The 26,720-nt window shown below is 39.8% G+C and overlaps 2 protein-coding genes across 3 annotated transcripts; one reads left to right on the top strand and one right to left on the bottom strand.

Annotated features, from left to right (window-relative positions):
* LOC129763029 (tyrosine--tRNA ligase, mitochondrial) lies at positions 1-26,368 on the top strand. 2 transcript variants are annotated; one of them, XM_055761743.1, is made up of 4 exons: positions 1-223; positions 9,191-10,284; positions 10,352-10,477; positions 26,340-26,368. In XM_055761743.1, exons 1-4 carry the CDS (start codon positions 93-95, stop codon positions 26,351-26,353), a joined length of 1,365 nt encoding a protein of 454 aa, XP_055617718.1. In that variant the 5' UTR covers positions 1-92; the 3' UTR covers positions 26,354-26,368. The 2 variants fall into 2 exon arrangements, with proteins under 2 accessions (XP_055617718.1, XP_055617716.1); XM_055761741.1 differs by lacking the exon at positions 26,340-26,368 and having other exon boundaries at positions 10,352-10,597.
* Positions 11,562-18,141, bottom strand: LOC129763028 (acetylcholine receptor subunit beta-like 1). The gene is made up of 5 exons (XM_055761740.1): positions 17,729-18,141; positions 17,488-17,624; positions 17,263-17,417; positions 16,167-17,208; positions 11,562-12,862 (listed from the first exon to the last, which is right to left on the bottom strand). The coding sequence occupies exons 1-5, from the start codon at positions 17,790-17,792 to the stop codon at positions 12,698-12,700; spliced, it is 1,563 nt and encodes a 520-aa protein (XP_055617715.1). The 5' UTR covers positions 17,793-18,141; the 3' UTR covers positions 11,562-12,697.
* Positions 26,369-26,720: the final 352 nt, after the last annotated feature.

The raw sequence follows: 26,720 nt of genomic DNA, 5'->3' as shown, positions 1-26,720 counted from the left end.
GAGTTAAATAATCAAAACATTTCACAGCTGGGTTTGGTAGTGGTGGAGTTATCGTAGTGCTTCTGGACTCGAAGAGTTATTTCGATGTGAAAATGATCCTCAAGTGGTGGAACTTGTGCCGGAGTCAAACGGTATCGCAGATAAAACGTAATTTCACCGATGGAAACATTATCAAGCTGCAGGATCGGGGATTTTTCAAGGATGTTTTCCCGGCGGAGTCTGTGTGAGTAGGGATCAATGTGCGCGCGCGATGTTTCAGTGCCATGCGATGTTTTTTCCAGGGTTCGATCTGTACGTGTAGCCTAGAGAACATTAATTTCATTCATAGTGACGAATGGCAGTTTTGAAGTACAGTAATGACTCGATTGTGTCACGCTGGAAAAGAATTTTTGTGTTATATTCGAGATTTTTTGACGTGGGACTACGTCTACCTGGAAGATATAGGGGGTAACATGAAAACTTAGGCGCCGAACATGTGAGAAAAAATGAAAGATTTCGAACGCTTATAACTCGAGCATTTGATAATAGGAGCAATTCCAAATAAAATCGAACTAAAAATGTTATAAACATGTACTTTGATTCGAATGAAAGTTTGTATTCCGTTTGAACTAAAAATTTTATAAACATGTACTTTGATTCGAATGAAAGTTTGTATTCCGTTTGAGTTGAAGGAAATATGAGTTTTCCACAATTTTTTTCACTAAAGTGTAATTTTTTTAATAAGGCGTATCAATTTGAGTACGAGAAATCTTCGATATTTTATATTTAAAAAACTATGATTCGTACCAAAATAGTGTTTTAGAAAGAGTTATAGAGTATTGATGTTTAAACGTGAAAAAAATATACACTGAGAAAAAAATATAATTTGCAATATCTAAAATATTTTGAATAGTTTTAAAAAATTTTTCATCTATATAAATAAAAATGATTTGGTGTCCGTTACTCACGAGTTAACTCAAGAACGGAGCAACGGATTGAAACATTCAGTATCAAGTTTGGTGTGTCTTAGTCTGCGTCAGGTTTATTCGTCAAAAAACAAATTACTGTAACGCCCGAGCGGTCTGTGGCACTTTTCTTTTTTGTTCTATCGAGAGAAACAACTGTTCTTCTCGATGTTCAACTATCAACTGATTTATTTTTTTCTTCTCTAATCATCGATCCCTCTAACGCCCTATCTCTAGACCACATGCATGGTGCGTGGGAAACATTTTTATTTATCCTCGAACATCCTATCGTGAACTTATCTCTATCGTAAAACTAGACCACACGCAAGGATGGTGCGTGGGAAATGTATGTTTATTCTTTTCTCGGTAATAAACTTGAATCTGTTATTCTGGGGTCGCTGCATTACCTACGGCGAGCATAGATCACGTACATAAAAATAATTCCTGCGGTAGTGAGTGTTGAGTGTTCGAAATGATTTAAATCGTATATCAATTGTAGATGGGACGAAGTTCGCCGGGTCAGCTAGTATAGAATAGAAGTCATGTAGAAATGAGGCCAAGATGGTAAAACTATTTTTGACGAACTTTGTGGAACATCGCATTTCCGAAACTTAGAATTTTAGGGGAGGCTGCCATACAAATGAAACACAAATTTTTGCATTACTCGATAATTAATCAAGCAAACGAAACCAAATTTGGCATGTGAAGGTTTTAGGGTGCAATAAATGTTTCTATGGTGGTTAGACACTCTACCCCCCCCCCCCCCCCTCTCTAAGGGTTCGCTGCCCTACAAATAAAACATTAATATCTGCATTACTCGAGAATTAATCAAGCAAAAGAGACCAAATTGGGTGTATCTAGGTTTTAGGGCGCAATAGCTGTTTCCACGGTGGTTAGACACTCCAACTCGTCTCTAAGGGAGAGCTGCCATATAAATGAAAGACAAGTTTCGGCATGACTCGAAAACTAATAAAAAAATGCCAAATTTGGCATGCAAAGGTTTTAGGGGACACAAAACGTTTCTATGGCAAATAGACACTCCCCCCGTCTCTCTGAGGAGGGAGGGGGGCTGTCATACAAATGAAGCATAAATTTCCGCATAATTTAAGAACTAGCAAACGAATCTAAATTTGGCATGTAGAGGTTTTATTGGGAAGAAACATTTCTAAGGTGGTTCGACACTCCTCCCCCCTCTCTTAGGGTGGGCTGTCATACATATGAAAAACAAATTTCCTGCATAACTCGAGCACTAATCAAACAAATGGAGCCAAATTTGGCATGTGAAGATTTTAGGGGGTATGAAACGTTTCTATGGTGAATAGACACTCCTCCCCCTCTCTAAGGGGAGAAGAGGGGAGGGGTCTGTCTTTATTCTATCATATTTTCTGTATCAAACATTTGTTCCATGTAACGGAGAACCATGTTATTTGCAAGTGGTTGAAAAATCTTGAACGAGAGTTGTGTCTGAAAGGGTCGAAGTTTGCCGGATCAGCTAGTTTGCTTATAATTTCCAACAACTTTTCCAAATACATCATTATGGTAAAAATATATGTTTAAGAGTTATGTTGAAAAACGTAGCGATATTTAAATTTTTTTTTTCTTAATACAAACTTTTAACATTATTCGTGTTGCACAATCAAAACCAGACAATTTCTAAAGTAGAATTAAAATTCCAACGTCCTGCTGGACTAACGAAGTGTATTTGTGTTGTTGGGATTTCAAAAAACTGTTCGTGTTTTGATTGTGTTGTAATGTGCAACACGAATGATGTGTTAAAAGTTTGTATTAAGATAAAAAAAGATTAACCCACATGCCTTCGAATGTTTTTCAACGTACTACTGAACATATATTTTTACCATAATTATGTATTCGGTTGGTAAATGACTGGACTAAGCGTACCATCGGTACTTTGCGTACCTGCAGGCATAAAATAGACCCCAGTCGTGGTCCTTAGCTTCCTCCCAGTAACTTCTATCCCTACCTCCCCGTGGTGCCGGCTGGGGTACGAGTAACCAACTCCGTTGGGATCTTGGTCATATACTGACAGGGTAGGGGGCCTATTCGTTTGGTTTGGAGAGCATAATGGATAGGCGGCTGATCACTGTTTCCGTGCCAACGGGGACTCTAAAAAGAGCTGTGCACGTCGGTCCTTTGGCGAGACAGGGGGTTGGTACAGGCCCTGCAAGTCATCCGTAAAAATAAAACGCTCAGGACAATTCACAAAGAAAGTCGAGACAGGTCAATCGGACTAGACCCACGCAAAGAACACGGACTGGAGATTGGAAACTCGGAACATGGAACTGCAAGTCTCTCAATTTTCTTGCGAGTATCTGGATTCATTCGGATAAATTGAGAGCCCGCAATGTCAAGATCGTAGCGCTGCAGGTGTGCTGGAAAAGTTCGATGGTGCGATCGTTTCAAGGTGGGTATACCATCTACCAGAGCTGCGGCGAGTTGGGTACAGCTTTCATCGTAATGAGGGACATGCAAAAACGGGTGATTGGCTGGTGGCCTATCAATGAAAGAATGTGCAGTTTGAGGATGAGAGGCCACTTCTTCAATATCAGCATTGTCAACGTCCGCAGCCCTCATCTAGCTAGCACCGATGACGATAAAGGAAAATTCTACGCGTAGCTAGAGCGTGAATACGATTGCTGCCCAAAACACGACATCAAAATCATCATCGGTGATTTAAACGCTCAGGTCGTCAGGTCGAGCAAGAGTCCAGACCGGTAATTGGTAGCGAACCAACGAAAACGGCCTAAGACTTAACTACTCCCTTCTTTTTGCCTCCAAGAACATGGCCATATGTAGCACTTTCTTCCAGTACTGCCTTCAATTCCGTTACACCTGGAGATTGCCTCAGCAAATAGAAACACAAATTGACCACGTTCTGATCGACGGTCGCCACTTCTCGGATATCATTAGTCGTCAATAACATAAGACATCAGCGCCCACCACGGTACCACCTACGACGACTGCAGGAGCCTAACGTTGCTGCAACATACTCGCAGCGTCTTGAAGCTGCGTTACCGAAGGCAGACGAACTGGATGCTGCTACCCTCGATGAATGTTAGTACACCTTGAAAGCAGCAATTAGCAGCAGAGACCGTCATCGGTTATGAACAACGGGGACAACGGAACGAATGGTTTGACGATGAGTGCCGAGCGCTCCTGAACGAGAAGGGTGCAGCACACACGGCCATGCTGCAACGAGAGACTCGACAAAACGTGGAACGATACAGACTGAAGCGAAGGCAGCAAACATATCTCTTTCGGAAAGAAAAAAACAGGAAGTGGGTTATATCTATGGTATAACCGCAAGGGTGACGTAGGACTATCGTTGATTTAGAGATCATTTGTTTGAAGTTAAATCTAAATCCATTCTGAATGTTTGAATGAATTTGTTTGAAGTTAAATCTAAATCCATTCTGAATGAATGAATAAATGAATATTTGGGGGACTTCGAAAACGAGAGCGTTACGTTGGAGGCACAAGGTTTTATGCATCCAATATAGGATACGAAAAACCTTGTTCTGAAGAATAATCTTCAGAAGCTTTCCTGCTAACTCTTTGGCTTAAATGTAATTTTCAATTCCAAGGGGAACTGGCAGATTATTTTCCAGCAACGATTAGATATCTCCACATTTTCCTCGATACTGGAAGCCCACCAGTAGTTAATACTAACTCGATAACCACCTGTTAATAGCACTTGATTGAAAAATATTTGGTCACAGTGTTACATGGATAGAAAACATTAAAATAAACTCTTTCACATGAATGTATTTTTAAATTCCCAGAGGAACTTACAGATTATTTTCCAGCAATGATTAGATCTTTCTGGAACTTTCTCGATGCTGAATGACATCCAAACGGAAAGAATTCCGCGCGTGTAATGGGTGTGTCACATCAAATTGCATCACGGAAAAACCGCTGTAGAAATTTAATTCTTAGGAATTATATCTTCAGCTTTCGCTTATAATCAGATAAGAGTGTATAGATCACGTTGGCCATGCTTCACTGTCAATTTTTCGTAAATTTGGAAAAATGTCGTCGAACGAAAAAGAGCGTCGTGAATTAATCCTGTGCACTCATTTCGAGAATCCGGAGTTGTCACATCGGGAAATCGGTAAGATGCTGGGAATCGTCCAATCCACGGTCAGCAGAGTACTAAAACGATACTTCGAGAACCTAACCATCGACCGGAAGGTGAAGAACGGCAAAAATGGATGCTACGTCAGTGAAAAAGATCACAAGCGCGTAGTTAAGCAGTATAGACGTGATCCTAGAAGTTCGGTCCGGGATGTCGCCCATAAGCTGAATTTGTCAAGTTCATTCGTCCAGCGGACCAGCGGGAGGGCCTGCGTACATACAAGGTTCAGAAGGCTCCTAACCGCGACGAAAGGCAAAATATGGTGGGGAAGACGCGAGCCCGGAAGCTGTACACCGAAATGCTGACGAAGCCTTATTGACTGGTAATGGACGACGAAACCTACGTCCAAGCGGACTTTCGTCAGCTGCCGGGCCTGTTGTTCTTCTCCGCAGAGGACAAATTCAGCGTTCCGGAGGAGATTCGCAAGCAGAAACTATCCAAGTTTGCCAAAAAGTACATGGTGTGGCAAGCGATCTGCTCTTGCGGAAAGCGGAGCGCCCCCTTCATGATGACCGGCACGGTAAACGGGCAGGTTTACCTTAAGGAGTGCCTACAGAAGCGCTTACTACCACTATTGAAGCAGCACGAGGGCCCGACCATCTTCTGGCCGGATCTAGCTTCGTGCCACTATTCAAAGGACGTGTTGGAGTGGTACGAAGCCAACGGGGTCACCTTCGTGCCAAAGGAAATGAACTCGCCCAACGCGCCGGAGCGTCGCCCAATAGAGAAATATTGGACGATTATGAAGCAGGCCCTCCGGAAGAACCCAAAAGTTGTGAAATCGGAGGCGGACTTCAAGAGAAAATGGATTTCTGTTAATAAAAAACTACAACCTGACGTTGTACAGAACCTTATGGACGGGGTAAAGAGGAAGGTGCGAGCATACGGGCTTTGGCTCGAAGTATGAATAAAAAAAAATGCCAAAAGTTGTTTAATAGTTTTTAATTTACTGTCTAAAATTTTCAAAAGGATCGGTCTACTGGGCGAATTTCTACAGCGTTTTTTCCGTGATGCAATTTGATGTGACACACCCTTTATGTGTCGATCCTTCGCCGTCCACCTCGTCCAGCACGTTAGGCAACGATGTTGTCTTGTCGATGTCCTCACGAAAAATGAATGCGTCTCACCACCAGAATATCGCTTAAGTATGTTTTGTGTGTGTGATTGAATCGAGAGGTGTGGTTTACGATGGCAATTTGGAAGGCAATCTAGAGGGGAATGAACTCTCTGAGCTCGAAACTTTCGGCGACTGAGCAATAATCGATTGCGTGCGCATACAATATTGGATACGGAAATATCCTACTGATGGGGAAGAATAATCTTCAGAAGCTTTCCTTATAATTACACTTGGTTGAAAAATTACAAAATCAAATGTATTTGGTCGCTGTGCTATTTGGTTAGAAACATTAAAATAAACTGTTTCACATGAATGTATTTTTAAATTCCCAGAGGAACTGGCAGATTATATTCCAGAAATGATTAGATCTTTCCGGAACTTTCTCGATGCTGAATGGCATCCAAACGGAAAGAATTCCGCGCGTGTATGTGTGTGTGTAGCGATGTCTTCCCGGGGAACCGTTTTTGGCATCACTCTCCTCCTGATGGATTCCCTTCTGGCCTAAGGTGCACAAACAGGCTCTTGGTGACACCGTTCATCCGCGCTTTCATGATAAACGAAGAGCTTCACCACAACAGCGACAACATGTTCCAATCGCTGTTCAATTCGAACTGAGTGGATTTCCGAGCGGCGCTCGCTTATATACCGATTGGTGATTTCAATAGCCTGTTTTGAGAACAATTTTAAGGCTATTGAAACAAGTTTTTGGATCAAAAAGTAACAAGTGTATAACGCGTAGACATTTTATCTTTCGAATGAAGTGTTTATCATACCATTTCGTTCAGTTGTTTAGGAGCTAGTAACGCTCAAAATCTCGGTCTCCGGCGTAACGCTTTCGGTTTCGAAACTTTGATTTTACACCCCGGTATAGAAATGAAAGACGTAGTCCTACGTCAAAAGCGCCGCCTGGAAGAGAAAGAGTGTGAGGAGATGGAGTTGCTTTATCATTCTCGAGAATCACGGAAGTTCTTCAAGAAACTAAACGCCTTGCACAAAGGCTTTGTGCCGCTGGCCGAAATGCGCAGGAACAAGGAAGGAGGCATTTTGACGAACGAATGTGAGGTGATCGAAAGGTGGAGGCAGCACTACGTTGAACACCTGAACAGTGCGCAGACAGGAGACTAAAACGGCGTTGAGGAGGACTACACCGGTGCAGTGAACAATGAGAATAACAAATCAGCTGGTAAGGATGGCCTCGTAGCGGAACTCCTCAAGGGAGGTCCGGGAATACTTGTAGAGTGTATGCACCGGTTGATAGTCAGGATCTAGGATACAGAATAGCTACCGGAGGAGAGGAAGGACGGAGTAATCTGCCTCATCTATAAAAAAGGCGACAAGATGAATTGTGGAAACTACCATGCCATCACAATCCTTAATGACGCCTACAAAATTCTGTCTCAGATCCTCTTTCACCGTCTTTCCCCAATAGTAAGTAGACTCGTGGGAAGTTATCAAGCCGGATTCATGCTCGGTTGCTCGACGACGGACCAGATTTTTACTATGCGGCAGATCCCCTGAAAGTATCGCGAGTATTAGGTCCCTACGCATCACATCTTCGTTGATTTTAAGGCCGCATATGATACAAGCGACCGACGACAGCTATGGAGAACGATGGAGGAACACGGCTTTCCTTGAAAGCTGACAAGACTGATTCAGGCAACGATGAACGGTGTGCGGATCTCAGGTGAGCTGTCGGAATCGTTTGAGACTCACAGGGAACTTCGACAAGGCGATGGACTCAACTATCTGCTCTTCATCGTAGCGCTGGAAGATGTTATGCGAAGAGCGGGCTTCAACATGCGGGGCACGATTTTCAACAAGTCTAGTCAGTTTATCTTCTCAGCCGACGACGTGGACATAATCGGAAGAACACATGCGACGGTAGCCGACTTGTATACCCGACTGAAATACGAAGCATTACTGATTGGGATAATCAGAAGGGTTGGAATCGTGTACGCCATGGCATCTTTTTTTGTACCTCCTCAACTGATCAGCTTGTAACTATTCTAGTTATGAATATCTTTTCCCGTTCAATTTTCGTTTTATTGTTAAAGAATAGATAAATAAATAATGATATATTGGATAGTAAAAATATTCTTTGTTTTTCCGGAGAACGTCCGAAAATCGTGCCTCTACACTAGAATACTCTCTTGAGAAGCCAGCTAGGCTTAGAGGAAAATAATTGAGGGGGGGGGGGGGGGTGTTGAAAATCATAGTCCAGTTATCCAGTTGGTTTCTCAGATATTCTAGGTTCCCAAAACAGCTCCTTTTTTGGCATGCTATCTATGGTTGCGGACTAAAAGTGACGTTTTCGTAATATCTAGAAAATTTATCAAAAAAAAAAAAAGAGTTCAGATGAGATTGCAGCTATCTTTTATTGCCTTTTTTGACCCGGCATGGCCGACCGGGCATCACTTTTCAAATTCGACTAAACACCGACCGTCACTTTGGTTCCAAAAGGAAGGAATCAGGCCAATACCCCGGAGTTAAGCCCGATGGAGCATATCGGTCGATTGAGAAGGGTAAACTGAAGAAGCAGGATGAAACTGCGGGTGACGAGACGACTTCATGCGAAAATGCTTCCCGCTACTGCGACTACATATAGCTGGATTTGCTTCACACAGTGTAGTTTAGTAGTCCTAGATTTTTCAAGATTTTCGTTATTCGAATAGAGATAGCTACCTGTGTATCCGTTTTTGTTTTTATGCTTTGCTTAGAACGAGCGAAGACAAAGCGGGCGCTAGAACTTGATGTGTTTGTATGTGTGTGTATAGAATGAGGCGCGCAACACACAAGTGGGAAGAGATGTTTAGTATCTGAATTCGGCGCCGGGTACATTTTGCACTGTCGTGTTCATGAATTGTGTGCACTCCGCACCAAGAGAGCATACGTGTTTGTTTTGAACTCGCGCTGTTGAAAATAGAACTGTCTGGGACTCAACATTGCACTCTTTATAATTGTTCATTCCATCCACAGTGACAAGGCCCGCAGCATCCTGGGTGCCACACCGCAGACTATATACGCGGGGTTCGATCCCACTGCTGACAGTCTCCACGTGGGGAATCTGCTTGTGATCATAGGACTTCTGCACTCGCAACGGGCGGGTCACCAACCGATCGCGCTGCTGGGTGGCGCAACCGGTCAAATTGGTGACCCGAGCGGGCGGACGACCGAACGCAAAGTCATGCTACAGGAATCAATGGAGCGGAACCTCACTTCCATTGGGGGTCAAATTAGGCGGATTTTCGAAAATCATCAACAGTTTCTGTGGGCCAAGCGCGGTCAGAGCTTAGCTCTGAAACCGGTTATGGTGGTAAACAACGCCGATTGGTACCGGGGGATGAATGTTGTGGAATTTGTTTCCAGCATCGGGCGACACTTTCGGATGGGAAAGATGCTTTCGCTGACGTCCGTCCAGAGTCGTCTGCAGAGTGAGAGCGGGATGAGTTTCACCGAGTTTACTTATCAGATCTTTCAAGCGTACGATTGGGTACACTTACTCAAGGAGCATAACTGTCGCTTTCAGCTGGGTGGAAGCGACCAGATGGGGAACATAACGGCCGGTCATGAGCTGATCTCGAGGGTTGCTAGGAAAGAGGTTTTTGGGCTCACATTGCCACTGATCACCAACGAAGAAGGGGATAAATTTGGCAAATCCGCTGGCAACGCGGTTTGGTTGTCGAGTGAACGAACCTCGCCGTATGGACTGTATCAATTTTTCGTCCGAACGCCGGACTCCGAGGTGGAGAAGTTGCTCATGTTGTTGACCTTCGTGCCGCTGGACGAAATCCGAAGTATAATGGCGATGCACCGTCGTACACCAGAACTGTGGGCAGCACAGAAGAGGTTAGCCCAGGAGTTGACTCTGTTGGTTCATGGTGAGGAAGGTTTGAAGAGGGCGGAGGACATCAGCAGTGCCCTGTACGGTGGCAATGTGGAAGCTTTGGGAGAACTAGAGATGAGGGATATCTCGCAAACGTTTGGAGGTGCACCCCAGGTGCATATCCTGGCGGAGCCTGGAATGACCGTGCTGGACGTTGCCATGAGGGCGAAGTGTTTTGCCACGCAAAGTATGGGCTTCTGAATCACGGAAATAAGTATGTTTAAATCACATGTTCAATTTATTTATACTTTCAGAGGATGCCACCCGCATCATCACCTCCGGAGGGTTCTCCATAAATTTGAATAAAGCCAAAAATGTGTCGGAAGTACTAGTTCCCGGAGTGCACATCCTCAAAAATGGCATTTCGTTGCTGCGTGTTGGTAAGCGTAACTATTACATCGTTAAGTGGTTCACCTGAAAGTAATTCAACGATTATTAAAGTGAAAACGTCAAAGATGGTGATTTATTTATCCGAAACTCTCATTTAAACTAGGCTGACCAAACGTACTGTTTTTAACGGGACAGTACCGTTTTTTCGACCACTTTTGGTTGTCCCGTCTTTTTACCAATCTGTACCGAATTTTGAGTACAAAAAATATATATCTATTTCTTTATCATTACTATCAATATTTTTCTTTCGAATGAACTGATTGGAATTTGGATTTCAACTTTGCTCAAAGTGTTCACAAGAAAAGAGTCCGTCTGCCAATTGTGTGTTAATGCAGAATAATTGAGGTGTTTTGCGACTTCGCCGGTGAACATTATGCAAAATTGCTTGAGCATGGTATTTGTGGAAGAACAAAAATTGGCTTTCGCACCACGATAACGCCCCTGCACACACATCGTTGCTTGTGTGCGACTTTTTGGCCAAAAACAACACACTAATGATGCCGAAGCCACCGTATTCCCCAGATCTGGCCCCCTGTGACTTTTTCTTGCTCTCGAAACTGAAGAGGTCCATGAAAGGACGACACTGCGCTACGATTGACGAGATAAAGACGGCATCGAAGGACGGGCTGAACAAGATGAAAAAATTTTTTTTTTTGAAGTGCTTCGAAGATTGGAAACAAACGTTGGCTCAAGTGTCGTGGGGATTACTTCGAAGGTGACAAAATAGATATTCATGAATAAATAAATATTTTTTTTAAAAACACAAAATTCGCGATACTTTTTGAACATACCTCGTATGGTTCGAGAGTTTTCTCAGGTCAGAATGGATACTATTTACGAAATCTCGTTTAGTTTTTCACGTTTTTAGAATCACATCACTCACCACAGTGAATCCTGATTCTTCTTACTCATTCCCACTAACAATTTTTCATTTCAACGAATTAAGTTGCCCACCCTATATTATGATATAGAAAAAATCTATGAGTTAGGTGTACCGTTTTTTCCTGAACTATTTGGTCAGCCTAATTTAAACCCGTTTCAAACAAATGAAAACGAACGCCATTGCTTTTTTTTAATACGAACTATTGTGTAGGTTTATTATGATACCCTTTTTTCTTTCTTAAAAATGCTTACTAGTACAACGTTTAGTTTTAATGTCAATGTTTTTTCTTTCTTTCTTGTTAGTTCCTTATCATTAACTCTTAGCATTTTGTGCAAAAAATCGTTTACAATTCGGTTAGTTTATTAGTTCTTCAATATGTTGTTTGCTTGTTTGTTGCTTTTCCTATTATTCCTATGAGATTTCTGCCCTCATTTTAACCATATTTTGCGCCATTACTTCGGGTATGTTTTGCTTCTTCCGTTGCAATAAGTGTGACTAACATTTTCTGAATTATTGTATCTTCCTTTTTGCTTAAATTTACTGAAATCTTCCCTCGGGCGCACAAGAGACCTAATTATTGTTGATATTTATCATTTAGATGCAAACATTCGTGTGTGTATGGGACTGTGTTGTGTGGTTGTAATCCGTCGTTCACGATCGTTAATTTTTGCTATTTAAAAATATGTTTTCTTCCAAAAGAATGTATTCTTCCTCGTTACAGATTTTATTTTCTTCTGTATCGTAATTTGACGTCAATGTATGACGGAGTTGTTTTCCATCGGTGAAAAAGCTAGGATATAGTGTGATGCTTGTAGTGGTTAGATTGAATTTATTTTCATAGTGTGTTAATGTTTATTTGGATTAATTTGGTTGGTTTTAGGTAACTTAATGTTATCTTTGTCTGAAATATTCTTCAAAATGTTAGCTCCAAAAATGTAGTTTTGTTTAAGATCTAGAACAAAATTTGGCATTGGTAACTGTAAAGTGTAAAACAATGAGCTTGTTTTTCTTTTTGGATTAGATTTATATAATACTTCCTGTTCGATTGTTATAGCCTAACATTTCAATAAACGTAATATTTTAAGTTCATCACTTGATAACGAAAAATTAGCTATGAACATTTATCTACTAACTCTCGAATCGCTGACGGCCGATAATGGGAACCATCAAACCAGTCCGCTGCCGATTCCAACGACACTCACATTTAAAAACCTGTCCTTCGAACTTCTTGCCTTTCTATGTTTACGTTTAAAAAAAATCTACATTTTGAGCAAATGTTAACCAAACATTCCAACAACGATGCGTTCCGTTTCGTGGCGATTCGACCTTACTTGCCGCGGTAGATCTCGATAATGCGATCCTGGTCGACGTATTCGAAGATATGCGGAGCGTCCATAAGAATGCCAACCGTACCGGCAGTGGTCACGATGAAAAAGATGTACAGCTGCAGTCTGTCGATCACCATCGCCACGTACTTCCAGTCCTCGCGGGTCTGTTAATGAGAAGAAAGGGATTAAACGTTCAGATTAAGGTTTGATTCAGCGAGTGGATGTGGTTGTTAAATAAAAAATAACTAATGTATTGTAAGTGTGTTTAAACCTTTTAACGATCTACATATACGTGAAACGTTCATTACTCTTGTGTTTGACATACCGAGGAATAGAGCGTCAAGTGGCCACACCGACAAAAATTGAAAAAAAAACATAAATCATTCTTTGTATTCCAGTCCCGATGTAACGAATCTGAAGTGAAAATAGGAATATATTTTTGTCGTAAAGTAAATAAATTAAATGAAGAATATCAATATAAATTTCGTTGTTGCAAATGTATTTGTTGCTCTTCATCGAACCACAGAACTCGACATTAATATGAGCATTGAATGTTTGCTCAGCTGAGGCGAATATGGCACTGCCGAACGATTTTCCATGTCAATGTCTGCGTTGTTAATTTTTATGAATGATTGTCTGTTATTGTCAGTTTTCAGTCGTTGATATATTGGATATCCATTTAAGGTTGCGGTCGTGTTGCGTTGGTGAATTCTTTGAGAAAATGCATTGTACACTTTCCATCTGCTATGCAAGGCTATAAAAGTTTTAGATTACCGCACGGGCATGAACCATGTTTGTGGTAACAATATCGAACAATAAAAGCAATTTTAAGTTGTTGAAATTTGAATGAAAATTTGTATTCGATTTTGTTTCAATACTTAGTAGACATAGTCCTGACCCTAACTCAACAATTATATATTGATCTCCTGCATTTCAACCAAAATATCATTCAAAATATAAAATAATTATCAGTGACTATTCTTGTTCAAGATACCTGAAGAGAATGTATTATCTTGCAACACAGAACACACAAAAGAGCCATATTTCATTTATTTTTTTTTGTTTTAGAAGCGTGTTATTTCCACTCGAAAATTCATTACAATTTACGCTTCACAAAAATGGAACACGAAGCTCAATGACTGGAACTTTTGAGGAAATTACACTATCGATTTCCTCAGGGCGTTTTTGTCGATTATCCAAATTAAAAATGTATATATGAGGTAATCCCAATTTTTTGTAATTTTGCCATCCAGCCGAATACCTTCAGCAAGTTGTGGAACCGAATGCATGTAACGTTGTAATGAAGCTCGTTCTACATTTCATTAATTTTTTTTTGTACACACGTTTTGTAATATCATGACAATGCATGTGTTTAGACCTGGCAATCAAATCAAATCACAATGGCAATCAAAGACTACGTCGGCGTTGCTCATGATAGCGTCTGGCAAGTGAGTGAATCGCAGTCGTTCGCTCTCTACCTCTATATCGTTCGCAAGTCATTCTACGTTGAGATGGTGAACGTTAGGAACATTAGAAACATTAGTACCATTGAAGAAGAAGATGGAGAGTGTCGTTAGAACGGTGGGTGTCAACGATGAACTCCATATTGTTGTTTCTTCACAATTCCTCGCGTCACTGTGCAGTCGCCTACCATGACTCCTGCAATGTATTCAACGACATACGCATTGAATGTATACATTGATTAGAATGTATGAAAATAACGTGATCGTCACCTTGCAAACCAGGCATGTATGATATGAAGGATTTCAATAATTCATTATGTTTATTTAAAAAGTCTTCCAGCTCGCTGGCAATACGCATGGATTTAGCTGAATTAAGGTTATTGGCGCATGTGAGGATGAGTGTTCAATGAAGTGAACGCGCCATATGTCATTTAACAACGTAAATAAATTCGCTCTCTTTGAAAAACAAACTACGGGTCGATTATTTGAATATTATTTATACCAAAATAATAAAATTGCGATTGAAAATAGGTGATGGGGGAGAACCTTTGAGGTTATATATAGTTTTATGCCAAATTTGAGAAAAAATAGAAATCAAAATTATTTAGTTTTTTTTTGCATAGGGCCACCCTAATCGGTATTAAACATATGGTAATTGGTAACCTAGCGGTATCATATATAGTTTACGTCTTATTCTCATGCCTACCAATTTTTTTGTGCATAATTTCTTGAAAATCGTTCGAGCCGTTTCGGAGGAGTTCAACCACGAACATCGTGACACGAGAATTTTATATATAAGAAGATATAGAAATGCGTTGTTTCACCTGAAAATCTATTTCCACACTCGAACAAAAATCAATTTGTTTAGCGGAAACATTGTATTGACTGACAACGCTCCTCACGATGTAATTGTAAAACATATAGCAATTCAATTTTCCGATTTTTCCATCAGAGTTTTCCGTAAATTCTCTGATTTTTCTCTTCATAACATTGATCCGTGCGTACAGACGAATACAGCAAAATAAATATGGCTCAAATCGGACGATTCCTTCCTCGGGATTCGCGTTGAGCAACACATTTGGTGATCCATTTTTATTTATAAGATACCAACTTGCCATGATTGAAATGAGCACTTGTGTTATACTCATTATGAAAAATACGATGATGTGTTTCAACAGAAGAAACTGGGGAAAGTTGATTTCTTCCTTCGTGAATAAATTTTGATAATTTATGGCACTGACCATGACAATGTGATTCATTACAGTGAAACATCCTCCCAATTGGCCCCAATTGTGTCCCATCGAAAAACAAACCAGAAATTCATCAAAACTCTAGCGGAATAATTTGTTTTTCCTGAAAAGAACAATAAATGCATTTCGATACAAAAACATTTTTGAACCTTCAATCAATCCCGAGATACAACTGGTTCTGTGATTCCGGGTTCTAAATGAATCAAGCGTTATACAGGGAAACTTCGATATAACGTACCCTCGATATAACGTCACTCGATATAACGTACATTTTACTTCGATATAACGTACACATTTCCAAAGTGTAAAGGATTTTTTTTTTCAATATTTTTTTTCTGATAGAACAATGCATTACCTGTATTGTCATGCTAAAACAAGTTTTGTACCTTCAATAAATCCCGAAATACAGCTGGATTCTAAATGAAACAAGCTTTAATCAACAGTACGAAGGAAAACATCATGAGAAAGGCTGGCTTCGTCTTCTGATTGAAGTTATTCATTAACTTTACTAAAACAGCAACACAATAATGTATTATAGACTACGTTTGTGAGTACTTTATTATGCTTCGATATAACGTACAATTCGATACAACGTACAATTTTGAAAGTGAAATGTACGTTATATCGAAGTTTACCTGTATAGTTTTTCTAACGTTGGAAGAATTTACTTCGACAAAAAAAATCACCGCCTGAACCATGAGATGAAATCGTGATTTCCATCGAACATGAACACCATTAATCTACTATCCACCCACCTGAATGTACAAATCTTCATTCCTCAAGTGCTCCGCAATGAACTCCACCGCCTCGGTTGCCTTGCTCGCCTCCGGCGACAGTAGTATCGAGTCCGAGCTCTCGCTCTCCCGACGGCACGAGTCCACCCCCATTCCCATATCGCCGCTGTTCATCTTGCGGTTCATTTTGCAGTTCGGGTGATGCAAATCGGACAGCTCCATCACGTCCATCTTGGACTGCTTGGCGCCGAGGGCGCTAATGTGTTTTGGGACTTCTGCCGGCGAGCCGTATGAGGGATGGGTGTGGGGTTGGGGCGGCATACTCATACCGGGCATTTCCATCATCCACCGGAGGCGGGTTTTCCGGGGGCGCTTCATCAGCAGCATCGCTGGCAGGTAGTGCAGAAACACGGACCGAATCCACATGGGCATGCGATGGGTGCGCGGTCCTCGGAAGTTCCAGTTGATGATGATCACGGTCACCAGAATGGATACGGTGTTCATGATGAAGGTGAACAGCAGATACTTGGCTATCAGTGGTAGTACGAGCGAGGTCGGTGGCAGAATCTTCGATACCAGCAACAGGAACACAACCAGTGACAGCAGAATACTAATGCCTAGGGTAACTTTCTCACCGGCCTCCGCCGGTAGGTAGAACACAAGCACGCAGAGGAATGAAATCAACACGGTCGGCAGGATCAAGTTGACGGTGTAGAACAGTGTCTTCCGGCGGATGATGATGTAGAACGTGATATCCGTTTCGGTCGGATTGCCTTCGTATATGTTGAGATAGGCCGGCACTTCGATTATGTCCCACGTTCCTGACTTCCAGTAATCGGACAGATCGACAAAATTCTTATTGTTGTACAGCGCTAGTGAAACCTGGTCGCCGTTGAATGTCCACGAGCCGAACTTCATGATGCACGTCTGCTGATCGAACGGGAAGTAGGTGACATCAATCGTGCAGGAGCTCTGGTAGATAGCGGGCGGAACCCAGAGCACCTCCCCGTTTGGATAGATCAACACGTTGGATTTGTATCGCACCTCGTAGTTTCCGTCGGCGCTGTGAAAAATAAATAAATTAATGTGGTGATCATGACACTGATATAATTCTCACTTATTGAACAACACAATATCCGGCTTCCAGACCTTGTCTGGGGGAAGACGCAGAACGCCGATGCCGCCGTAATCGGCTTCGTCCCACTGCAGTTGATAGTCACTCCAAACCAATCGCAACCACACGTTGGATTTCATAATTTGATTTTTCTCGTTCTGTGCAATAGGAAAATTCAAATGATAGTAAACTCGCAACTCAATTTCAGAACAAGTTCCGAATACTTACAACGTTGATCAGCTGTACGAAAGCCAATCCGAAGCGAACATCCACCTTCTGGGTCATGTTTTGTACGGGTCGTATGAGCTTATTATACCCGCGGAACAAGTCACGTACCAATCGTTCCTCATCTTCCGATCCGTTCACTGCAAAGGGGACCCAAAGCACAACACACAGGGAGTGTTTTCCGTGTTATTGATTTTTTGCACCACCCAAAAATTCACCCTATTGATCCAAGAGAAAAACCTACCAATTCCAATGCAGCACTGAATCGCTATCGCTAGCGACAGTAGAAATGGTTTATTCGACCTCATCCTTCTAGGTGGGGTCTCCAGACCTTTCTGTTTAACCAGATAGCAAATCTAACACATTCTATGAAACAATAAGAACTATGCAAAGGGTAACGCCTTTGCAGCGCGTGAAAACGAAAAATACAGCACACGTAATCCCGATTATCTACGCATTTTCCTCACTTTATTTTAGTTCAATTCTAAATGCCGAACGCGTGGGGATCAGATCGCTGGATGACGACTTTTAGGCTTTTGAAATGGGCCAAAAACAACGGAAACAACGCGGATTCACGAGGAGCACTTGGTTGTGCAGTTTTTGACAAAGTAAATTCGATGATCCGTGTATCGATTTTTCCTGCGCTCTGTTATCCTTCCGCTGCTCGGGTGAGAGTGTGGGAAAGGCTCCGTTTTGAGATTTGTGAGATTGATTTTCTCGTGAGAGGCGCTATCATACGCGGTGTGTTTATAGATCCCACTAGCCAGCCGCTAAGGAATGTTTGTATCAATTCACGTGCTGTGATGTGATGGTTGTTTGGGAGCGGAAGAGCACGTGAACACAAATTGTGTACTGCGCACTCTGAGGTTTACTGTTATCATTGGTTGAGGGTGTCATCGTTAGATGGCAGGAGGTGTGCTGTTCATGTTTGAGAAGGTTGTTGAACTTGTTCCATTCAGAACTATCACTGATTTACCTCCAGGACTTAGTTGTCTGCGAAGTGATTAATAGTGACTCGCTGAATTGATCATGCATTACTAACAACCATGAACTTTTGACAACAGCCGAGAAGATTCACATTAGTAGTAAAGCGATATTGCGTCTATTGAAAAGTTGGTGTTACTCGCTTTCAATGTTTTTGTTCATTTGATAGGCTCAATTGTTTATCGAATTAAGTACAAATTCTGCCATAAAATTGTTTTTTTAAAAACGTTTATTTATCAGACTCTATTACTTATCATCTAACGTTTACAGAGTCAAATTGCACCTTGAAATAAAACCTATGTTTTTTATAATTAAGACCAACAATTTAATAAAAACTAAATCTAACCTTAGATTGGTTGGATAGAACTAGGATTTAGGACTAGGATGAAGCGAGAGAGGTAGTTTGGTTTGATGAGGAGGGCAATCAAACCCTGATATCTTATTTTTTTTGAGAAATTGGTAAAGTGAGAGCATAAGGTTGAGGTCGCGACTAGCTAAGATGATTCCGATGATGCACCATGTGAGAATGAATGTTTATACAGGATCAGACCACACGCTCGATGTCGTTATAACCATCATCATGAACGTAAATATTACTATCAACGATCCCAATGCGATACAGAGGTGTATCAAACAAGCAATGATTAGATATAAGGCGAGACATCATGCGAATATAGTCCCGACCTACATCCAACCCCTTGAACCATGCGTTTGTGGATACCCTAAGAATAATTGTATGCAACCATGTTATCTTCGCTCCAATTGTATTGCCAATTGGAGAGCGCGTACCGACGAGGAGTACGAAAAAAATCATGATAGATTATTTGTCGCTCAAGAATTGTGCCTTCCGAGGCGCCGATCTTAGCTAACGAGTCCGCCTCTTGTTGCCCGGAATGTGATCGACAAGAATTCAATTTTCTCCAAAGCGTGATAGATTGCAGCCATTGCCGCAACATAAATCGAGCAGGGATTTCTCAATCTACAACAGGGGTGGCCGAACTTGTGTATTTTTAGGCGTTATTTTATTTTATTTTTTCCAAAATATATATTTTTATCAAGGCTCATATGGCGTTAGCCTAACGGGGCCGGAGTTCAATATTTTGACAATTTTTCTTATTATCAATGTTAGTAATATTTAACCGATTACTCGCGGTCGGCTCGAGGTTAGTATTACAAGTGTTCTCGTAATTGGGATGTTGCTGTCTCCAATGCTCTGTACGTGTTCCCGACACGGGATACTTCCTATTGGGATGCAGCTGACCATTAATCAGCAACGCCCCCTAGTATGTACCCCATATCTAGCGTGGTGCGTCTTCTCGACTCGAGGAATCCAGGATAGAATGGTCACTAGTCGGCGCAATCATCAGCTCGTGTAGAGTTGTCATGAGCGGTACAACCTTTGGCTCTTGTTGAATCATCAGTGGACTGCACAACCTTTGGCCCGTGTATCTGTAAAGAGTGTGTGTATGTATTGCCGCGACTAAGTAAAAGTTTATAGATCAGATAGGAGGGATATGAAACAGGGACACAACGAAGGAAACATCATTAAACGTTGACATCGGCGTTTCTGAGGAACAGGTATAGATGAAGCAGAAGATCAGGATCACGGCTACCTAAGATATCCCGGACGGGGATATCCGATTGTCTGCCTTGTGCTCTCAGTGCTCTAGAGAGCTGAGAGCGAGCAGCATGGAACCGGATACACGACCAGACAACATGCTCGATGTCGTGGTAGCCATCGCCACAATCACAAAGATTGTTTGCTGCGAGCCCAATGCGATAGAGATGCGCGTTTAGGTTGTAGTGATTGGACATGAGCCGAGATATCACGCGAATGAAATCACGACCTACATTCAATCCCTTGAACCATGCACTCGTCGAGACCTTAGGGATAATCGTGTGTAACCAACGACCGAACTCACCTCCACTCCACATGCGCTGCCAACTTACGAGTGTGTCCTGACGAGGAATGTGAAAAAATTCATTATAGGCAATTTGCCTTTCAAAAAGTGTACCTTCTGAAGCGCCCACCTTAGCTAGCGAGTCCGCTTTCTCATTCCCCGGAATCGAGCAATGAGAGGGAACCCATGCATAAAGTTGGGTGTTCTTACATCATTCGCGTTTCTTGTATTGTATCTATGAACATCACTTACTCTTTCTTTTTTTTAGGCGTTATTTGTATTTATATAAAGTGATGAAATATATAATTAAATAAAAAAACTCCAGAAAATGTTTTTTCTTCAACTTCATTCAGTTTCTATAGTTTTTTGATTCAGTCTTCTCAAAAAAAAAAATTATTTAAATTTCAAATTAAAATTCTTGGTCTGTCAGACCACATGCTCGAGTATAGGAGGGTTAATTAAAAAACTTAGATCATACTAATACCGGTTCTGAATCATATTTCGGACACTTTGTTCTAATATCTTGAAATGCTTGATGCACTGATGATATAACTATAAAATTAATATCACAGTTGCTTCTTTATAGTAATCCCTTGATTTCACTATCACTTCATTTAAGAATTACATTTGAATTATTACATAGTAGAAAAAATTCCTCCAAAATACAAAATCCACTCATTATCGTTTGTGTTTTACGTTTGCTTAGCGTGAGCACGTAGAATTTACCCTTTCATCAATACTTAAATTTCTCTCGTGTTTCATCAGTTCTCATAATCGTTATCAGGTTACTGTGATTGCTTGATAAGTGTCTCGCAGTTGATTGTAAAATATAATCAAGTGTAATGTAATTTTCGTTCAAAAAATTACAAAATAAAGTGTCCGAAATTTGAATTCAATCTGTCCGAAATTTGATTATTTTATAAATAGTGTCCGAAGTTTGATTTTTATTCGCTTGATTTGAAAAGCATTTTATTCGATGATTTTTTTATGTTTTCAATCAAATAGGTACCAACGTAGAAAGCTTAAAAGCATATTGAACTAATTTATCAAAAATATCAACCAAATAATACTTGTGCATAAAGATGAGATCTGTTTTCTGTATCATATGCCTTAAGCGTCCGAAAATATTATTCAGAACGGTAGATATTCAATGATAAATTATTCTATAAAATAAAAATAATTATTGGTTACTAAATAATTGATGAGTAACACTGTGTTTTTTTTTGTAAAGTCTCATCAATCTAAAGAAAAGTGTCATTTACGAATATACAGAGTATTTATTTTACATAAAATTTCTCCTAAGATGATTATTGTATTACCTAGAGGAATAACGACCCTCTATCGGACATATTGGCCCCTAACAGTGTTGCCACATTTTAATCAGTTCCAGAGGAGTTAAAAATCTTTCTCATCTGTACTTTTTCGTCCAAAAATCTGTACCATCCAAAATATTCTTAGTAGAAATTTAGCATGAAAAAATACTCATTTATTTACTACAAATACTACATTTACATTTTCAAGTTCTTCGTGTGTTTTATAATGCTTATACAGTTTTTTTTAATCTAGTTTGCGTAAATTAAAATCTTTAAAAAACCGCTCCAAGCGATACTGCGGCGTAAAAGTTGTCATATACCTTAATGTGGCTTTGTTTAAATATAAGAAATTTCACACGCGGAAAAAATCTGTACCAATCTGTACTTTTTGACGAAAATCTGTACCTTTCCAGATAAATCTGTACGTGTGGCAACACTGGCCCCTATTATGTCAATTGAATTTTTCTTTATTTGTTTTTTTTTGCATGTATTTTTCGTTTTTTGAAAATAAAAGAGGAATTTGTTTTTTGTTTCATCCCCTTAAAGTCAGAAAACACCTTTCTCACATGAAAAAAAAATTATTCTCTCAGAAGATGATAGACGATAATATTTGATGAAAAAATCCTTCTACGCATATGTTCGAATTTCAACAATGACAGAGCTACAGAACTTTTTTTTTGTTTCGGACTCTGTTGCTTCAAACTGGCTCTACATTGAAGAGTACGCTACGGAGGACGATTCTGATGCTTTCATTTGAAAGATGAGAAAATTTAGTACAGGATATAGTAGTGGAACAACTAAATTAGTGAATTTTAATAACATTTTGGAGTTGAAACACTTGAAAGTAAATAATTTTCAATGCTTTATTATTAATTTTATCCTTAAAATTTATATTAAACTAGACTGTCAATTGAAATGAAGTTCTTACAGAGTATTTATTTTACATAAAATTTCTCCTAAGATGATTATTGTATTACCTAGAGGAATAACGACCCTCTATCGGACATATTGGCCCCTAACAGTGTTGCCACATTTTAATCAGTTCCAGAGGAGTTAAAAATCTTTCTCATCTGTACTTTTTCGTCCAAAAATCTGTACCATCCAAAATATTCTTAGTAGAAATTTAGCATGAAAAAATACTCATTTATTTACTACAAATACTACATTTACATTTTCAAGTTCTTCGTGTGTTTTATAATGCTTATACAGTTTTTTTTTAATCTAGTTTGCGTAAATTAAAATCTTTAAAAAACCGCTCCAAGCGATACTGCGGCGTAAAAGTTGTCATATACCTTAATGTGGCTTTGTTTAAATATAAGAAATTTCACACGCGGAAAAAATCTGTACCAATCTGTACTTTTTGACGAAAATCTGTACCTTTCCAGATAAATCTGTACGTGTGGCAACACTGGCCCCTATTATGTCAATTGAATCGAATGGACGATTCGATTCCTATAACTATCACAGCGAACAAATTTTCGTATTTTGTAAATCGATAGAATTTTATCGACTCGAGTTCTTTTTCGAACGTCGGCGAATTGCATATTTTGAAACGTTAATGTTTCCCAAAGCCAAACATCAAAAAGCAAGAAACAAATCAATCAGTTCGAAAAATTATGCCGACAGCCTTCCCCCGACTGTATCTATAACAGCAAAAGAGAGTTGCTCTTTTCGTGACTATATTTCTGAAAAAATAAACTGCACAATTAATTCAAAATAATTATCATAGTTCTTCAATCATGTTCTGGAATATCTGGTATTTCTTAATGCATTGTATTTCTTAATACATTTATTTATTTATTTGTTTGTTTACAATGATGCTACATCCCTTTGAGAGGTTGGATCGGATTCACAACATTGTTCCACCAATGCACTCGGTTCATAGCTGCAGTCCTCCAGTCCCCGGCTGTATCGATTCCAGCCTTGGCGACTTTGTGGATGCTGGGTTCGCCGTAGAGTTCTAATGAAATAGAAATCGCAAATACAGCATTCGTTCTACGGACAATGTGGAGAGAAAATATTGCAATTGAGGCTCTGCCCGTTTTCAATTTATTGAGTATAAACAAGCAATTCGCGATTTCACAGCATTCGAGATTCATCAGCGAGACTTTCCAAATGTCCATTCTCAAGGTTGAGAGTTTAGTTTAGTTTTTCCAAATTGAGAACGAGAGAGCACTCGAGGAGCGCTCGACATCAATGTCAGTCCCTGCTCTCAAAGATATTTTTTGATAGAAAGAATATCTCTGAAATTCAACTAATGGAAGTCACATTTTGTAACAGCTTCGGATGCGTTATATTTCATTCATTTTTTCGCTTTGTAACTGTCGATCCCAGTACCCTAACAAAAAGTCCATTGTCAGTCTATAAGTACCGACGCAGACCTCGCGGGAAATTCAGTGTCGGACCCAAGTGATCGACGTGGGACTCAACGTGTTAACATAGTATGACAATCACTCCATTCGATAATAAGTATATGAGTGATGCCGCACTATGTTTAGTACTAGAAGAACGTTCGGCCTCGGCCTGAAGGTGAAAATTTGTTCCGAAGCGGTTGCTGTCGACGCCACCACCCCGGATTTGCTGCCACCTTTCTGAGTGTTGTTTGGAACGTTGGAAATGTCATTTTGTTGAGAGATACTGAAAAACTATTTGGATATTCAATAAGTTCAAATGTCAGTCTAGAAAGCGAGCAATCAACAGTACGTGTTCGGAGAGTTAATTTGAAAATCTGCCTTGGAGGCGAATGAACTGCAAAGTTTAAAGCCTCTTAAAAACAAAGAAACATGAAACATGAAAATCTGCTCATATAGGGGTTCTATTGCTTCGTGAAAGGTTCGCGCGTCATACTCAGTGTCTCGCCGGCTATTATTTCGCAGTGTTTAAATAAATATTGTCGCGTCGATCCGACAACAATCATCTTCAGCTACGTATCATATTTCACATTGAATGGGACATTGAACATACAAAACAGTTGCTCTTGTGCGAACGGAATTCAAAAGCAGATTTGATGATGATGATGACCCACCTCATACCCCTACAAAGGTTTGAACTGGCTGATTTATCTAATAGATAATATTTTTGTTTAACCAAATGAAGATAGCAGTACAAGTCGGACTCAATTATCCGGAGTATTGATTTTTTTCCACTCCGGATAATCGAGTCAAAACAATTTTTTTTCTTTATTTGTTTTTTTTTGCATGTATTTTTCGTTTTTTGAAAATAAAAGAGGAATTTGTTTTTTGTTTCATCCCCTTAAAGTCAGAAAACACCTTTCTCACATGAAAAAAAAATTATTCTCTCAGAAGATGATAGACGATAATATTTGATGAAAAAATCCTTCTACGCATATGTTCGAATTTCAACAATGACAGAGCTACAGAACTTTTTTTTTGTTTCGGACTCTGTTGCTTCAAACTGGCTCTACATTGAAGAGTACGCTACGGAGGACGATTCTGATGCTTTCATTTGAAAGATGAGAAAATTTAGTACAGGATATAGTAGTGGAACAACTAAATTAGTGAATTTTAATAACATTTTGGAGTTGAAACACTTGAAAGTAAATAATTTTCAATGCTTTATTATTAATTTTATCCTTAAAATTTATATTAAACTAGACTGTCAATTGAAATGAAGTTCTTAACCGCTCCACAATTTGTTCTTTGACGCAAAACTTCTATCTTTCTTAATTTGGCTGCAATATCGATATAAACAATTCCTGGTGAAAATTGAAGCGAAATCTTTAAAAATCACGATTTTTACCCCACTGTACATGTAATGGCCACTTAAACTTCACATTAACGTTGGAAGGTTACATTCCTTCATGAAATAAGTCATATTTGAAATATAAAAAAAATATTTTTTTCCAAACTGAATATAATCGAGTCCAAAATTGTATATTATCGAAAATTTACAACCCAGGAAGATCCTTGACAGATTGGGAATCGAACCCAAGATCTAAAAGTGCCTATTTAGAACATGATAGAGATTTGTCACATTCAGAAATACTCGATATAACCATCCTATAAAAAGACAGTTAATTCTGAATGAATTCTGAATGAGCTATACCCATTCCAGTTTCCACTCCAGACCCACATAAAAATTTCATTATGTATCAGTGTTCTACCAGTGTTCCCTTAACATAGTCCAGACACACCAAACGCGCACAAGACTCAAACTTTCGTAGACAACGCTAATTTTTTTTTTTTTTTACAATATACATTAACAAAACAACAACAAAAAACATCATCATCAGTACGAACATGGTAGTTTAACCTGTAAATAAATTTAATTAATTTTAATCAATTGGAAACATAAATGAATTATTTAGGAAAAAAAATTATAAAACCTGTTTACAAAACAGATTTTACGTGTGAAATACATCTTTTTGTAAACTCTGCTATTGTTGCCGTACGTTTGATTTCTCTGGGCATCGAATTGAAGAAATTTATACCTTTATATAACAACGAGATCTGCGACCTACTAAACATAAAGTTGGGTGTTCTTACATCATTCGCGTTTCTTGTATTGTATCTATGAACATAACTTACTCTTTCAATTCGATTTGACGGTTAAGGTGAACAGTTATCGTTATCATGATATTATGAATGCTTATTCTTCCACGAACTTTGTTTTTTTATTAATTCGTTTATTTTTACAGGCTCAGTTACATAAAAGGTGTGTCACATCAAATTGCATCACGGAAAAAACGCTGTAGAAATTCGCTCAGTAGGCCGATCCTTTTGAAAATTTTAGACAGTAAAATAAAAACTATTAAACAACTTTTGGCATTTTCTTTTCATTCATACTTTGAGCCCAAGCCCGTATGCTCGCACCTTCCTCTTTACCCCGTCCATAAGGTTCTGTACAACGTCAGGTTGTAGTTTTTTTGAACAGAAATCCATTTTCTCTTGAAGTCCGCCTCCGATTTGACAACTTTTGGGTGCTTCCGGAGGGCCTGCTTCATAATCGCCCAATATTTCTCTATTGGGCGAAGCTCCGGCGCGTTGGGCGGGTTCATTTCCTTTGGCACGAAGGTGAC

Source organism: Toxorhynchites rutilus, chromosome 1 (assembly GCF_029784135.1).
Source record: "Toxorhynchites rutilus septentrionalis strain SRP chromosome 1, ASM2978413v1, whole genome shotgun sequence".
NCBI lineage: Eukaryota > Metazoa > Arthropoda > Insecta > Diptera > Culicidae > Toxorhynchites > Toxorhynchites rutilus.
This window is presented reverse-complemented; position numbering and strand designations above follow the sequence as displayed.